General features: G+C 41.0%; 1 protein-coding gene across 7 annotated transcripts; it reads left to right on the top strand.

The window, feature by feature from the left end:
• The first annotated feature begins 4060 nt into the window (after nt 1–4060).
• Nucleotides 4061–16391, top strand: plekhf1 (pleckstrin homology domain containing, family F (with FYVE domain) member 1). Of its 7 annotated transcripts, XM_078210794.1 has the most exons (4): nt 5144–5445; nt 11612–11799; nt 13618–13712; nt 15307–16388. In XM_078210794.1, exon 4 carries the CDS (start codon nt 15340–15342, stop codon nt 16156–16158), a length of 819 nt encoding a protein of 272 aa, XP_078066920.1. In that variant the 5' UTR covers nt 5144–5445; nt 11612–11799; nt 13618–13712; nt 15307–15339; the 3' UTR covers nt 16159–16388. The 7 variants fall into 7 exon arrangements, with proteins under 7 accessions (XP_078066923.1, XP_078066918.1, XP_078066916.1 ...); XM_078210792.1 differs by lacking the exons at nt 5144–5445; nt 11612–11799 and adding an exon at nt 4062–5136; XM_078210791.1 differs by lacking the exon at nt 11612–11799 and having other exon boundaries at nt 5114–5445.
• The last annotated feature ends 853 nt before the right edge of the window (nt 16392–17244 follow it).

Here is a 17244-nt window from a genome sequence, read left to right as displayed (position 1 = left end):
TCCTTCTCTCTTCCTTTCCCCTCCAGCATCATTTCAGCATGTTTAAAATAATGTTTTCTCACTAATAGGAGCAAATAGCTGTGGTGGTGCCTGGGACTATTTTCCAGCAGAGTTGAGCCCTACCCCTTGCCTGCAAATGCAAAATAATTTCACCCTTCAAAGATCTAGTTACTAACTAATTCGTTTTACTCAGTTCAGCAAAACGCGAAAGATAATCATCAGTGTAATTATTTTCACTTTTTGACAGTAGCCACTGATTGCTGTGGAGACGTCATTAGCACCAGATGATGCTTACTGCCAAGTATTTGACATTAAGGACTTCCGTGTACTTGAAATTCAGCATCACTGTTAACACAGAGTAACTTGCTCTTTTGCAAAGTTACTGACCAATTTTATGAAACAACGGACAGAATTTTACAGTCACCCATGGGTGGTGTTTGTCCCGTAACATTCAGTGGGTGCCTTTCTTACCACCTACCTGCCTGCCCCCTACCTGTCTGTGATGTAACAGCAGCAGGTGAGGTCCCAGCTGGGCCACCTGCCATCGCAACAATTAAGACCCTTAACTGGCCTCTGAAGGGCTGCTTCCTGCCTGGCTGTAATATTTTGGCTGGTGGGCCCGTATTTCTCTTTCTCAAGATGTCTTCTCAGCTCCAGAACACAGTTAATGCTTGAGGCTAGATTTACTGAAGTCAGGGAATGCCCTATCCTGACCTCTCACCAATTTATTAACATTCATTAGGGCACCTAGCCCTGGAAACAGAATCAATTGCTGCATGTCATCACCTTTTCAATTCAAAATCAGCTAAATCATCGCAGACTCAAATCACAGAGACCTTTCTGGTCTACATAGCTCAATACCATGCTTTAAATTTTATTAACCATCGAATGAACCTAACTTGGTATTTAAGAGTAAATTTTGTGATCCCTCACATCCAATGGTGGTGCGAAGGGTGGGGGAATTGCACAAAGACCAGAGTTAGATGAACGGAGAGTTTCACAGGATGGCCTCACAGTTCCAGGGACGTGGGTTTGATTCCCGACTTGGGTCACTGTGCACGTTCTTCTCGTGTCTGCGTGGGTTTCCTCTGGGTGCTCCGGTTTCCTCCCATAGTCTGAAAGACGTGCTGGTTAGGTGCATTGGCCACGCTAAATTCTTCCTCAGTGTACCCAAACAGGTGCCGGAGTGTGGCGACTAGGGGATTTTCACTGACTTCACTGCAGTGTTAACATAAGCCTACTTGTGACACTAATAAATCGACTTAAATTTACAAGGTAAGATGGGGGATGGAGGCTTTGAAAGAAGAGGATGAAGATTTTAAGTGGAATATATAGGGACATGGTAGGATGGTACTGATGGGTGAGCAGGGAGCAAGATACAGGTGGAGGTTGGGCAAATTAATATTTATGGAGAGCAGAGTGAAGCTTTGGAATACCGGACCAGAACATGGCAAGGGTAAGGAATTCCATACAGAAGGAATGGAGGGTAGGCAAGAGAGGCAGATGACGTTGCAAGGTACAAATAATTGGTGTTTTAATAGAGAAGATCTGAAAATCAGTCCAGATTTGAACAACAAACCCAGGAGTGCTACATACAAAACAGTGCAATAATACTGAAACAATGTAACTGACATTTATGGGCGTCTGTTATCTGAAATCATTTACTTTCTGTTTTTCTTTGGGTGCAAGATTAAAAATTAATTATTGTTGGGAACTAGGTATACAATTGTGCCATGTATCCAAAGTCTGACGTTTCCTTGAATAACTGTATTCATAGCAGTAGTGACAATAACACTCCCCAGTGAAGTTAATGAATGATGTGCGGCATGATGAAAATACAGCAATTTAACACAAAACTCTATAAGTAAATATCGCAGTAACTTCCTGCTGAAATTTGGCTTTGGTGGGTTCATAACAAAAAGCAGTTGATAGTGAACCCCCAATTTGTTTCAGACTCTGCCTGATCTGCTTTTCCATTGAAGTCGCAGGCAGGTCACAGGCAAAAGTGTGCAGCACTTAAAACAGGCTGAATTCACAACAGTGTACTCCCAATGGAAAGCCTCACTCATCAGAACCACACATGAGGAAATCATGCTGTTATAACCATAATTTCCCAATGTGAGCCCCTCGTGTGTGAGGCTCCTCCCCGGAACATGCGTTTGCATAATGGGCCCTACCATATATCCACATTGCAAGCATATAATCTGCTCACGACCATGTAACATGAGATTTAAAGATGTCTTCAGCAAAACATAAATGGTGATTCATCCTTATCTCCATTACGTTCTAAGAAAAGTGAACTACAGTCAAATGGATATATAATTATCATCCCTATGGAAGCCAATAACTCTTTAGAAAAGAATTCCCACAACACCAACAGAAATAACTGAAGGACCTACACTTTACGACTTTTACTGTAACAAACAAACCAAAATCAACATGGATCAATATTAGTTAAGAGGCAACAGATACATCAAATTTTTAAAAAAGTTAAGTTTCCCATTAGCTAACGCAGCCAGTATGAGACTCTTTTATTCTACACCACACTATTAGCAGATACGTAGTCTTGAAAGGATAGTCTCAAAGTCATTCCTAGTCATTCTGCAGCACTCCCACAATGCCAGGTCAAAACTTCCAGTGTCCTTTGACAGTAGCTCCACTCCACCTGAGTTTCTCAGATCTAATTATTAGCAGGAAGGCGTGCTTCGACAAATTCCCCTCTCGCTCAGGTACCATGACAGTTCTGATGAAAATGAATTACAGAAGTTCTTGTATCCAACTCTTTTAAACAGGTTGGTTGGTTCTGCCAAAATTGATTCCCCCATAGAGAGTTTAACTTGAGCTCCCCATCCTTTCATCCAGGACAGAGAAGTTCCAGGGAGTGTTCTGATTCTCTTCTCCTTGCCTCACAGCAGCAAGTTTTGTAAGCAAACACTTTGAGGGTTTCTATTTGAATTTCTCTGCTTGCTCAGTGTCCAACCTCATGGCAACCTGAAGTCACATGCAATGCGCATTTCTCTGGACTGAGGTTTTCACCAGGAATTTACTAATCCCCTGAAAGGGTAGGATTTTAAAGCCCCTCCCACTGGCAGGACTTTCTGTTCCTGCCAAAGTCAATGAGCTTTTGAACGGCTCACCACATTTTCCAGCCCTGCCCCCCACTGCAATGGGATGTAAAATATCACCCTATGTTTCACTTTGAGCTAGATGTACATTTTATATCTTAATCATTTTGCAGAGTTAAACATTCATTATCTGTGAAAAATAAAAACTGAAAGTATAAAAGATAGACAGTGATGCTTCTGATTTGAAATCAGAAATTAATAAGCAATAAAATTGGTCTCTATTTGATCAAGAATAACTTATAGAACAGCCGTCTTCAGGAGGTACGCATGCTCTGCCTTTGCAGCTAACCATCATAGCCGTGCTGCAGACTAACCACGAGAAATGTCATGGGAACTCTCCACCAGCATCGTGTTGTTTGCTGTGCTATTTTAAAACACTTGTCAACGTGTTTATTTTAGAAGTTCCCATTTACATCCACTTAACAGATAACCTGTTAGAATGAATAAAGGGTGTCTCAAACCAGGGCTACCCTGAGATTCAAAATCCAAACAAGGCCAAATCCTTGACATTTGGAATTTAAACCTTTGCATAACCAGGATTTAAGCTAGATTTGGTTTGTTTAAGTTGTCCTACTTAAATTGTCCTACTAAAGTTGACCAACTTGAATAACATTAATGAACAAGGGGGTTTTCACAGTAACTTCATTGCAGCATGAATGTAAGCCTACTTGTGACTAATCAGTAAACTTTACCTTTACTTTAAAATATTCTGCAAAAGAAGTAGAATATGGCACTTGTTCATAACCATTTAAAACCTGTTTTTTGAGAGAAATAAATAGGGGTACAATTGCAGCTCAGTCACTACTTTATTTTCTTAACAAATGATTACAAGTATACAGGATTATCAAAGTCATCATCATTCAGTTACAATTAATTGGTGTCACAGTCACAACAACATTACATTATAGTCTGCTTTCCTTACAGGGTCTTTTCTCAGTCTTTCCATTTCTCGGTTGTCTTTGCTTTTGTTTTGTCTTCTTTAATATTCTTTGGTCTCTCTCCTGTTTCTTATTCTGAAAAAAAAACTAAACTAAAACTATATTTTTAGACCTGAACATTAAAAGTGAATATGGCTTTCCCCCCATTCATTAAAAAAAATGCACTTTGCTTGTAATTTTAGCTTTTAAAAATATCTTGCAGCCTTCACTGAGATGCCAATACTGGAGCTTTTAACCATCTGTTGTGGAGATTTCCTCAGGAAATGTTTTTTCTAAGCTTGAATGCATAAATATTGTAATGCAGTTACAAACATAGGGTAGGTCTGCCATTCAATCTGGTTAACAGTCTGAGGCCTTACTGTCTGAATTTGAGCATTTTGAATACTAAAAATCAGCAAACAAAATAAAATCTTAACCCCATCCACTTTCGACAGGCTCACTTCAAATGTTTTTTTGCAAAGATGTCAAAGATACATCAATTGATGATATCTAATTAAAGCTCCATTTTCACACATCATATTTAACTTGAAAATACTTCACTTTTGTCCCTTAATTCACTCAAGGTAAATAAATCCTGCGAACAGCTTGAGTGGTTTGGAGGGCAGGGTCCAATCCATGTACAGCTACTATGAAACCTTGGCAATGCAACGGAAACTTTGGGGAACAGGAGGAAATCATGGCCCATTTGAAGATACAGTCGGGATGGTTTTGTCAACGTGTAACTTTTTAAGTAGCCCGGTCCATTTTATAAAGAAACAGTCCTCTTTAATTCCCACTTTAAACCTTGTTACAGATGTGCTTTCATAATCCTGGCAGGGTGACAACTGTAGTCAGCAGATTAAATCGACCTTTACTTTTCTCTACAACTCTACTGTTACAAACTACATACAAGAGGAAGAGAGGATCGGGCTATTTAATGTAAAAATAAATCCAGTTTTGCATTTCCTTCCTGAGCATGTTCACTTTAACAGAAATGCGCCAGTAAGGCAAACATTACTCAATCAACCTTCACCGTCTGCTGCGGTATCTGGAACAATATCAGGAACAGTCAGGACTGTTACGACACAAAGGAGGTACGTGCTGTTAAATATATTTTAGTTCAGGCCGTGTTAACCGAGTGCTGCTAAAATCAGACATTCGTTCAGAATTTCAGTTCAGTCACTGGCTAAGCCTCATACAGTTTAAAAGCTTGGCCGAGGCAGCTTTAGTCCTGAGGAATGTTTGGCTTTGCCACATTAAAATTATCTGAACGGAAAATAACCCTTCAAAATAATAAGGTCTTTGTGCAAACGTTGTACAACATAGAACTATAGATCAGCCTGGGTGTCTGGAGTCTGCTGCACGTTAAAAAGCACACGAGAAAAGAAGATTGACTGAGTCTTGTAAGTATCTACCAAGAAGTGCCTTGGCTATGTACCTTTATGTGATAGAGGAAAACACAATGTAGAACTGGAGATTCTTTTGTGTTAAACTTATGATCAGAGATTTCTTTCCAACAGAGTAGAGAATTTGTGGAATAGCTTCTCTGCCATCTCGACTAATGCTGAATTAATTTGCACTCAAAAAGAATGGTCTTTTTATTCGGTTGGAATATAAGGGGACAAAGTGAAAGTGAGTGGGTGCGAGAGAGAGTGAGTGGGTGCGAGAGAGAGTGAGTGGGTGCGAGAGAGAGTGAGTGGGTGCGAGAGAGAGTGAGTGGGTGCGAGAGAGAGTGAGTGGGTGCGAGGGAGAGTGAGTGGGTGCAAGGGAGAGTGAAAGTGTGTCAGAGAGTCTCGGACTTCTCCCTCTTCCTTATCCCCACACACCAAGATACCCACATGTACCCACACAGTGGGTGGGATTTTCCATGCCCCCTGTGGTGTGCATCATGACAGTGGAGGTAGCCCACTATTGGCCTGCAGTGGGCTCTTCTGGTCCCGCCGCTATCAATAGGGTTTCCCATTGTATGCGCCCCTGCCGCCAGAAGATCCCACTGGCAGAAACTAGTGGAAAATTCAGGCCATTGGGTAGGGGTGAGTGAGTGAGCATCCTTAAACTGGGAGTGTACCTGACACACACACTCTGACCCTCTCACACTCCAATGGCCTTCTTTATTAATTAGTTTTTTAGACTACTAATAAAGGGTTCATGTTTAAACATAGAACTCTGCAAGATCTCATCATCGAGACACCACAGCGTACCAAATTAGAACACATGCTGAGTTAGCCAATTTCACACAAGATCAAGGGTTAAGCCTGACCCAGTGTCCCCAGAATAAGGAGGGAACTCATTATCAAGTAGGTTATTGTTGAATAAGTAGACATCCAAACATTTTATCAGCATTTACAACAAAAAAGCATCCTCCCAAGGCATATCAAAGAACAAAGAACAATACAGCACAGGAACAGGCCCTTAGGCCCACCAAGTCTGTACCGACACAGATGCCTCTCTAATCTAATATTATCTTGTCTCTACATGGTCCATATCCCTCTATTCCCTGCCTATTCGTGTATCTATTCAGATGAACATTGTTATAGAATCTGCTTCCACCACCTCCTCCGGCAGCACGTTCCAGGCATTCACCACCCTCTGTGTGAAAAACTGGCCCCTTACATCCCTTTTAAACTTTTGCCCTCTCACTTTCAACCTATGCTCCCGAGCAATTGATTCTTCAACACTGGGAAAAAGACTCTGACTATCCACTCTATCCAAGCCTGTCATAATCTTGTAAACTTCTATCAGGTCTCCCCTCATCCTCCGACGCGCCAGTGAAAACATTTTAAGTTTGTTCAACCTTTCTTCATAGTCCATATCCTCCAAACAGGCAACATCCTGGCAAATCTCTTCTGCACACTTTCCAAAGGATCAACATCCTTCTGGTACTGTGGCGACCAGAATTGTACACAATACTCCAAATGCAGCCTAACCAAAGTCTTATACAGCTGCAACATGATTTTCCAGTTCCTATACTCAACAACCCAACCGATGAAGGCCAGCACGCCATACGCCTTCTTGACCACCTTGTCCAACTGAGTTGCCACCTTCAGGGAACTGTGGATTGCATGCCTAGATCCCTCTGTATGCTAATATTTCTAAGGGCTCTACCATTTACTGTAAACTTTCCTTTGCAGTAGACCTTCCTAATCGCATCACCTCACATTTGTCCGGGTTAAATTCCATCTGCCATCTTTCGGCCCAGGTCTCCAGCCAATTTATATCCTGCTGTATCCTCTGACAATCGCTATCCGCTACTGCCCCCAATTTTTGTAATCATCTGCAAATTTACTAATCAGACCATCTACATTTTCCTGCAAATCAGTTATATATTACAAACAACAGAGGTCCCAACACTGGTCCTTGTACAACACCGCTTGTCACAGACCTTCAGTTAGAAAAGTACCCTTCCACTGCTACACTCTGCTTTCTATACCCAAGTCAGTTTTGTATCTATCTTACCAGCTCACCTCGGATCCCATATGACTTCCCCTTCTGTATCAGCCTGCCATGAGGAACCTTAAAGCCCATGTATACAACATTCACTGTCCTGTCCTGGTCAATTTTTCTTGTCACTTCCTCAAAGAACTCAATCAAGTTTGTGAGATACGACCTCCCCTTCACAAAACCCTGCTGCCTATCATTAATAAGCCTATTCTCTTCCAGATGTGAGAACACCCTGTTCCTAAAAATCTTCTTCATCGCTTCTCCATATCGAAAAACAGAAAGTGAATACTTGATACAATTAAAACCAGTGAAGTTCTTTAAGTTAAAAAAACATAGAATTGCAATGTTGAATAATTCTGATTAGAATTATTCTACTACATGTGAATAATTACACAGATATAACATACACTGGAACAAATATGACATAATATCGGGAAATCAGAATCAATGTTCAAACAGAAAGTCAGATTCTCCACCAAGGTGTATCAAGTTTGTTGAGCTGGTCTGACTTGTTGCTAAAAGTATGCATAACATAAATGGAATAACCAGCTTGGCAAGAATATTTTTCATAAAGCAACAATATATCATCTGACACAAGTCAGATCTGTTGATTATTTTCTGAAAGACCTGTTTGACTACATTGCAGGAAGTACACACCTTTAGTTCTACATTCCAAAATTGGTCAGTGTATAAGATACTTAGCGTAAAGGCAGCCAATTGTAATAAATGACATTGCAAGGCAGCACCAGAGGTAAGGGTCACAACTTGTTTATCTCTTAAACCTCCTGTGAAGTTCCTGAAGACATTTCACTAAGTTAAAAGTACTATATAAATTCAAGTTATTTGTTGCTGTTGTTGTTCATCTGAAGTCAATGAAAATTTGATTCCAGGGGAATGGAAAACAAGCTGTCAGTTTGTGAAAGTATATTTTCAGTATCAGAAAGACTGTTTGGCTTTAATTAAGACTTATCGTGCTGTTAAGTATTCACTCACAGTTAACTGGATGAGCCCGAACTTTTTCTGGTGTGTTTGGTGGCTGTCTACTGGGTAGGCATTGCAACTTTATACATTTTATGTGCTTCAATGGCGAGTCTCTGAGTTGTAGTATATAGCACAGCTTCAAGGGAACAGGGGAATATAGCAACTTTCTAATTGACACATTTAATTGTGTATGTGTGGTCACTAGAAGTTGTTCTCTAATTTATTATTTAATAACAGTCAGCACTGATATTAACCCCGTTATTTTGAACACAAAATCTACATGAGGCACTTGCAACAGCAATTACTAGTTAGCAATAAACCCCTGGTTAGTTTTCCTTTCCCTTGCCCTGCAGTGATAATGATGGTAACAACTTTGACTTGGTGATGCCTTGACAGGAATAAACTAATTCAACAAGGTTGGTTTTGATATCTCCTTAACTTTTTGACAGCAGTTATGCAGTTATCTCTCCAAACAAAAAGTCAGTATATATAAGTGCAACTATTTTACACCTGTTGTTGAAAAGAAAATAATTTCTCCTTTTAAAAACAAAATATTTGTTTATCCTGCAGACAAACTTGAAGGGACTTTTGATTTGATTTATTATTGTCACATGCATTGGCATACTGTGAAAAGTATTGTTTCTTGCGCACAATACAAACAAAACATACCGTTCATAGGGTAGATAGGAGAGAAAGAAAGAAGAGGGTGCAGAATATAGCATTGCAGTCATAGATAAGATGTAGAGAAAGATCAACTTAGTATATAAGAACATAAGAGAACATAAGAACATAAGAAATAGGAGCAGGAGTAGGCCATCTAGCCCCTCGAGCCTGCCCCGCCATTCAATAAGATCATGGCTGATCTGAAGTGGATCAGTTCCACTTACCCGCCTGATCCCTATAACCCCTAATTCCCTTACCGATCAGGAATCCATCTATCCATGATTTAAACATATTCAACGAGGTAGCCTCCACCACTTCAGTGGGCAGAGAATTCCAGAGATTCACCACCCTCTGAGAGGAGAAGTTCCTCCTCAACACTGTCCTAAACTGACCCCCCTTTATTTTGAGGCTGTGCCCTTTAGTTCTAGTTTCCTTTCTAAGTGGAAAGAATCTCTCCATCTCTACCCTATCCAGCCCCTTCATTATCTTATAGGTTTCTATAAGATCCCCCCTCAGCCTTCTAAATTCCAACGAATACAAACCCAATCTGCTCAGTCTCTCCTCATATTCAACATCCCTCATCTCTGGTATCAACCTGGTGAACCTTCTCTGCACTCCCTCCAAGGCCAATATATCCTTCTGCAAATAAGGGGACCAATACTGCACACAGTATTCCAGCTGCGGCCTCACCAATGCCCTGTACAGATGCAGCAAGACATCTCTGCTTTTATATTCTATCCCCCTTGCGATATAGGCCAACATCCCATTTGTCTTCTTGATCACGTATTGCACCTGCAGACTGGGTTTTTGCGTCTCATGCACAAGGACCCCCAGGTCCCTCTGCACAGCAGCATGTTGTAATTTCTTTCCATTTAGATAATAATCCAATTTGCTATTATTTCTTCCGAAGTGAATAACCTCGCATTTGTTAACGTTATACTCCATCTGCCAGATCCTCGCCCACTCACTCAGCCTGTCCAAATCTCTCTGCAGACCTTCTACGCCCTCCACGCGATTCACTTTTCCACTTATCTTTGTGTCGTCTGCAAACTTTGTTACCCTACACTCAGTCCCCTCCTCCAGATCGTCTATATAAATGGTAAATAGTTGAGGCCCCAGTACCGATATGGTAGGCCCATTCAAAAGTCTGATGGCAGCAGGGAGGAAACTGTTCTTGAGTCGGTTGATACGTGTTCTCAGACTTTTGTATCTTTTTCCTGATGAAAGAACGTGGAAGAGAGTATGTCCGGGGTGCGTGGGGTCCTTGATTATGCTGGCTGCTTTTCTGAGGCAGCAGGAAGTGTTGATGGAGTCAATGGGTGGGAGGTTGGTTTGCATTACGGACGGGGCTACGTTCACAACCCTTTGTAGTTTCTTGAGGGTTTGGTCAGAGCAGGAGACATACCAAGCTGCGATTTATCCGGAAAGGATACTTTCTATGGTATGAATGAGGCAGTGTTATGTCACGTGCATTTTCTGCCACAAAATACATAACGACTATTAAATGTTGACAATTAAGCAAAATCGCATAGCATTGCCCAATAAGTTTGGTAATAATTTCCCATCATGAGTCAGGCACCAGCTGTGCATGCGGAAGGAATGCACTCTTACGTTTGAGTCAGAGGTTGTGGGTTCAAGCCCCATTTAAGCACATAATCTAGAACTGACACAGATTTACTGGAGGAGTGCTGCATTGCAAAAAGTGCTATCTATTAGGTGAAACATTAAACCAAGGTCCCATCTGTCCTCTCAGATGGATACAAAAGATCCCATGACACCTTTTGAAGATGAGTAAGGGAGCTCTCCCAATGTTCTGGCCAACATTTTTCACAGTAAGGAGTCTAACAACACCAGGTTAAAGTCCAACAGGTTTATTTGGTAGCAAACTAGTGGTGTTTGCTACCCAATAAACCTGTTGGACTTTAACCTGGTGTTGTTAGACTCCTTACTGTGTTTACCCCAGTCCAACGCCGGTGTTTCCACATCACAACATTTTTCACTCAGCCAGCATCACTAATTCAGATCATCTGGTAATTATCACATTGGTGTGTGCACGTTTGTTGTCCTGCACATTTTGGCTGTGTTGTGGTACATCTTGAAGTTGTGAACAGTGCTATATAAATATGATTTTTTTTCTTTCTTAAATCTCAGCATGCCACCATATAAAACAAACTCAGCACTTTCATGAATGCCTTTTGGCTAACTGTCGAATTAAATCTCTATCTGCTTATCAAAGAACTGGCAGGAGGGTTAACTAAAACTATCATTAGTAAGCTGAAAGCTGCATAGCAGCCAGTGCCGGATTTAGGCATAAGCTAAACAAGCTACAGCTTAGGGCCTCACAATCCGCAGGGGCCTCACAAAATTTCAGAAGGTTTACAATGAAGAGAGCATTTAAGAGCAGATACCAGAAAAGAAAACGAAAGCACCAGCTTGAAGAGCAACTCAAAAAATTACCAAAAGTTGACAGTTACTTTGCTCCAGAAACAGATAAGGATCCACAAACCCAAGGTGATCAGCAAAGTCCAAAACAACCATAACCTAGTGCCTCTGCTACTGAGACAACAGAGTCTGGAATCTCAGCTGAGGAAAACACTGGATGTGATGCAAATGTGAGCGTTGCAGAGCTGACATCCACAGTTGAAACAACAAAATTCACGAAACTCAATGATGTAGGTCAATGAGCTGTCTTAACCGAGGATGAACTCTCATACTGGATCCTTAAGGGTCCTTCAGAGTGTCAACTGAAGCTTCTAAATCAACTAAAAATGTATCTTAAAATTATTTTTAAAATTACATTTAAGTATTGTTTCCAGGGTATACTATATTATAATCTATGAGAGACATCAAGCCAGCCAAATGATAAATATGTAATCAGTAAATGCATTCATTTGAAAATAATTTATATTTTTCACTTTAAATACCTTGCTATTAAATAATTAAAAGGCATAATTATGTTTTCAATTTTTTTGTGGCGACCCAAGGTCCTGTTTTGGTCCGCACCTTTGTGAGACCTTTTGGTGTAACTTTTTAACAAGGGGCCTCCAAGCTTTAGATAGCTTAGGGTCTCACCAAGTCTAAATCCAGCACTGATAGCAGCAACTGTACAGTGAGAGGGGACTACAGTTCTACAGTTGGGTCACTGAAAGACAGAAAGCCAAGCCAGTGAGGGAAGTGAGGCTGGAGTTGTGTGCCAGGTGATTGATTAACTGAGGTCGTTTGCAATGTAGATGGGCAACTGAAAAAAAAATCCAGGAGCACTGTGGTCTGAGCTTGAATTAAGAGAGTTGAAGGTAGTTTTTGTGGTAAACTGACTGAGAAATCTGGAGATTAATGTAAATATTTCAGACACACAATATTAGAGAGAGACATGAAAGAGGAGGTCCAATACTTGGATATTTACTTAGATTCAGGAACAGTGTCAGTAATGGAAAGAGAGGCATATTATAGATAATAGAGGACATATGAAAGAGTCAGGAACAGTGTAAATGGTGGAAGGTCTCTCTGAGATGGATGGAATAATTAGAAACTTATTGACAGGAGAAAGATTGGATAAGAATCAGTAATGTAAAGTTTTAAAGTTTATTTATTAGTCACAAGTAGGCTTACATTAACACTGCAATGAAGTTACTGGGAAAATCCCTTAGTCGCCACACTCCGGCGCCTGTTTGGGGATACTGAGGGAGAATTTAGCATGGCTGATGCACGTAACCACACATCTTTTGGACTGTGGGAGGAAACCAGAGCACCCGGAGGAAACCCACACAGACACGGGGAAAATGTGCAGACTCTGCACAGACAGTGACCCAAGCCGGGAATTGAACCCAGGTCCCTGGCGCTGTGAGGCAGCAGTGCTAACCATTGTGCCACCTCATGTAAATATTGCATTTACATAGAAAATGAGAGAGTGCAGGAGTGTAAATGATGGAAGATAAAACTGTATGCACTTGTAAAGTCCAAAGAAATATCTTTTGAACTGAAGTATCATTCACACATTAATGAAATAAAGTTTCCACTTGTTGTACTTCGCAAATAATAATCTGTATTAATTGTACCGCACTACGTGATTACATTTAAATACCTGATATTCTTGTTTTAATGCAATTACTAATTTCTATTAGTAATTACATTCTACTACTTCCCAAAGCTAAACTAAAACAATTGAAAAAAAATCTAAAGTTAACCATTTTGTTTTTAACCATAATTTGTTTTTAAATCAATTTTTCTAATCCTTTGATGATCACATTAGGAATTCAGCATAAAATTAGAAACCATAAAGATCTTTAAACTCCGAGTACATTACAAATAAAACAGTGCATTTCTCAAATTGTAGTGTTGTGGGAAATTTATCACCAGAGTCAGACTGGAGGTTCAATGATACAGTTTTATTTCAGACACGAAGATTCGGGGAGAAAGCAATGGGACTCTGCATACTTGGCAGCTACCTTCTCAATCATACAATAGCAGTTGATCATTTTTATACCTTTCAGACAATAATTAGTCCGGACATTATCCATTTAACACATTGCTACAGTTGATACGGATCATGGTGATCGATAGTTAACACATCGTTACAATCAGACAGGTACAGACATGGGCATTTAACATTGCACTGTTCATAGAATGGATACATTTCAACTATCAATGGCTGCTTTTGATCTTTACATACAGTGATTGATTTTTTTGTTGCATTTATGTATTTATGTTCCCATCTAGGGCTGATCTTGTTATCAGTCTTTATTGTCCTGGTCTGCCCTTATCTTTAAAGTGCCTCAAGCTCTGACTAGCTTCCTGCAGCATTTTGGTTACTGCATGTTTTAATTTTAAGTAGCTGTCTGTGCTAAAAGCCAGTGCCTGTTTAATGTGTCTTCCCAGGTAACTATTTTGCGTGCCAGGCAACCATTTTGTGTGCCAGGTAACCATTTTTATAATTTTCCCCACTTCAGTAGCAATGATCACTTGGCATTTATAGAAATCATTTAAAGAAGGGACAACAGCACATTGATGTCAGGAAATGATTTAACTCACATAACAAGGTGCTAGTCTTAGCTGCCTTGTCAAAGAGGAATGAAATGAAGATAAAATACTTCCTCGGAGGAAAGGAAAGTTAAAGAACTAGTTGGCTCTTCACAGTCTGACAAAGTAGACTAAAACTCGGTAGTCTTTACTGAAGCCAGCCAAAGAATGGTGTGTGACCAGGAACCATATAGGGGAGAGTGGGACCTTTAAAGACTCAGACCTTTTTTTCTTCTTTCATGAAAGAAGGATGGCAACATGGTGGCACAGTGGTTAGCATTGCTGCCTCATAGCGCCAGGGACCCGGGTTCAATTCCAACCTCACGTCACTATCTGTATGGAGTTTGCACGTTCTTCCCGTGTTTGCGTGGGTTTCCTCCAGGTGCTTTGGTTTCCTCCCACAATCCAAAGATCATAGAAATGATAGTATCATAGAAACCCTACAGTGCAGAAGGAGGCCATTCGGCCCATCTAGTCTGTATCAACAACAATTCCACCTAGGCCCTATCCCTTGTATCCACGTATTTACTCCGCTAATCTCTTTAGCCTACGCATCCCAGGACATGAGGGGGCAATTTATCATTGCCAATGCACCTAACCTGCACTTCTTTGGAGTGTAGGCAGAAACCGGAGCACTCGGAGGAAACCCACACAGACACAGGGAGAACGTGCAAACTCCACACAGGCAGTGACCCAAGCCGGTAATTGAACTCAGTGCTAACCAATGTGCCACCGTGCTGCCCCAAAATTAAACGTCTCCCCATTGGGGAATTGAACCCTGGTCTCCCGTGTGACAGGCAGGGATACTAACCACTATACTAACGAGGAACACGAGATGTATGGGTTAGGTTGATTGGCCATGATAAATTTGATACTTAGCATCAGGAGGCTTAGCAGGGTAAATACATGGGGTTACGGGGATAGGTCCTGGGTGGGATTGTTGTCAGTGCAGGCTCGATGGGCCAAGTGAGCTCCTTCTGCACTGTAGGATTCTATGGTTCTATGAAATTCTTCAGAGCCTTTTGGTAACAAGAATGTTTACTGGATAAATATTCAGCATTTTTGTCTTCATATGTGTGCAGCGTTATGCCTGTAACATCTGCAAAACAAATTGAGAAGTGAATCACCAATAGCTTTTTATTTCTCCCTTTCTTGAACAACAGGAATAAGCTTGGCAGAACGGGCCTGTGAATAGGATGGTGGACCGCCTGCTAAACACAGAAATCAATGCGCAACGAATTCTCGCGGTCGAAAATTGCTTCAGAGCAACCGGTCAACCCCTGGCCCTGCAAGGACGAGTACTTGTGGGTGAAGGATTATTGACAAAAGTCTGCCGCAAGAAGACAAAGCCCCGAATGTTTTTCCTGTTCAATGACATCCTGGTATATGGAACTGTTGTCATCCTCAAGAGGAAGTACACCAATCAACAGATAATCCCACTGGAAAATGTCACTGTTGAAGACCGTGAAGATGATGACTGTCTGAAGAATCAATGGATGATAAAAACCTCACGAAAATCATTCATTGTGTGTGCTGCAACCCTCCTTGAAAAAGAGGACTGGATGAGGCATATTAACAACTGTGTCAAACAGCTGCTGGAAAAGACCGGAAGGAGACCTTCAACTGAACATGCAGCCCCTTGGATACCAGACAGGATGACTGAAATCTGTATGCGATGCACTCAAAGGAAGTTCAATACATTAATCCGCAGACATCATTGTCGCAAATGTGGCTTTGTGGTGTGCCATTCTTGTTCAAAACACAAATTTCTCATGCCTAAGTTGTCCTCAAAGCCTTTAAGGGTATGCACATTATGTTACAATATACTGGTGAAAGAGAAGAACGAAGGATCAACATCGGAGGGAAAAGCAGATGAGATCACTGGTCCGAATACAATGATTTCTTGCGATGATGAAGACAGTGACAAATCCAGTGATGAGGAGAAACAAGAGCAGTGGCCGGGACCAGATCAGTTTTTTTCAACAGATCTCTCTTGGTCCTCTTTCCATACCTAATCATGTATTCAGCCAACTAACTCAACCATAACACTATCGAGGAAAAATACAGAGCAACAATAATTAAATAAGTCTCTTCAAGTAATTTTGCAGAAAAATATGTATCACTTCAAATGCTAATTTCACTTATGTGAACCTGAATAAAATTAATCTTGAGTTTTACCCTGCAGTGTTTTTGTTTTATTTCACTGTTGGATTCCATGCGAACCAGGGAATTTGACTGAGTTACCATGAGGGAAATTAGGCAATTTGTATTTCCTAGGTGGAATAAATGTCCATCCCTGAGGTGAGAGAGTGCCTGGTGGAGGGCCAATGCCCAGTCGCCTCTGCCTTCATTAAGTCTGGAGCAGGAAGACACATGACCTTGTGATTAGAAGGAGAAATTCAGTCAGAGGAAGGTGAGGGGAAGAAAGAATCCAGAGAAGTGTTGGCATCCCTGAGTTGTTGAAACTTGAAATTCTTGACACTCAGAAGGAGGAGAAAGTTTTGTTGTGAAAAGTTTCAGTGAGCTAGGCAAAGGATGATATGGAACTGCAGGTCAGGACAACTTTGAGATCGGGTGAGTCACACAGGACAGCAAGGTAGAGAACATACGTACGGCAGTGCATGGCATAGAGTGTGGATCTCAGGATGAGGTGAACAGCAGTAGTTTGAGGAGCCATTGAATACCCTGGTAATATCTGTAATCAGGGATGGATCAGAAACAAGAAGAGTGGAATTCCAGCTGGAATCTATTTGGAAAAAGTCAGAGCTGGAGACAGTTGGTGAAGAAACTGAAACTGAGTTCCAGTAGGGAAATGTTCAAACGCAGAAAGGGAAAATAAAAGCAATGAAGGTACACGGGTTGAAACGCGGAATTGGAAATCCCATCACAGAGAAGAGCAGAACATTTTGATTTAATTTGATTTGATTTATTATTATTGTCACGTGTATTTAGTACACAATGATAAGAATTGTTTCTTGCGCGCTATGTAGACAAAGCATACTGTACATAGAGAAGGACAGGAAAGGGTGCAGAATGTAGTGTTACAGCCGTAGATCCATTCAAAAGTCTGATAGCAGCAGGGAAGAAGCTGTTCTTGAGTC

The sequence above is a fragment of the Mustelus asterias genome, chromosome 4 (genome assembly GCF_964213995.1).
Source record: "Mustelus asterias chromosome 4, sMusAst1.hap1.1, whole genome shotgun sequence".
Taxonomy (NCBI): Eukaryota; Metazoa; Chordata; class Chondrichthyes; order Carcharhiniformes; family Triakidae; genus Mustelus; species Mustelus asterias.
This window is presented reverse-complemented; position numbering and strand designations above follow the sequence as displayed.

What these genes read in the sequence shown, in the direction of transcription:
- plekhf1 (XM_078210797.1), top strand. Translation starts at nt 15,340, where the DNA reads ATGGTGGACCGCCTGCTAAACACAGAAATCAATGCGCAACGAATTCTC.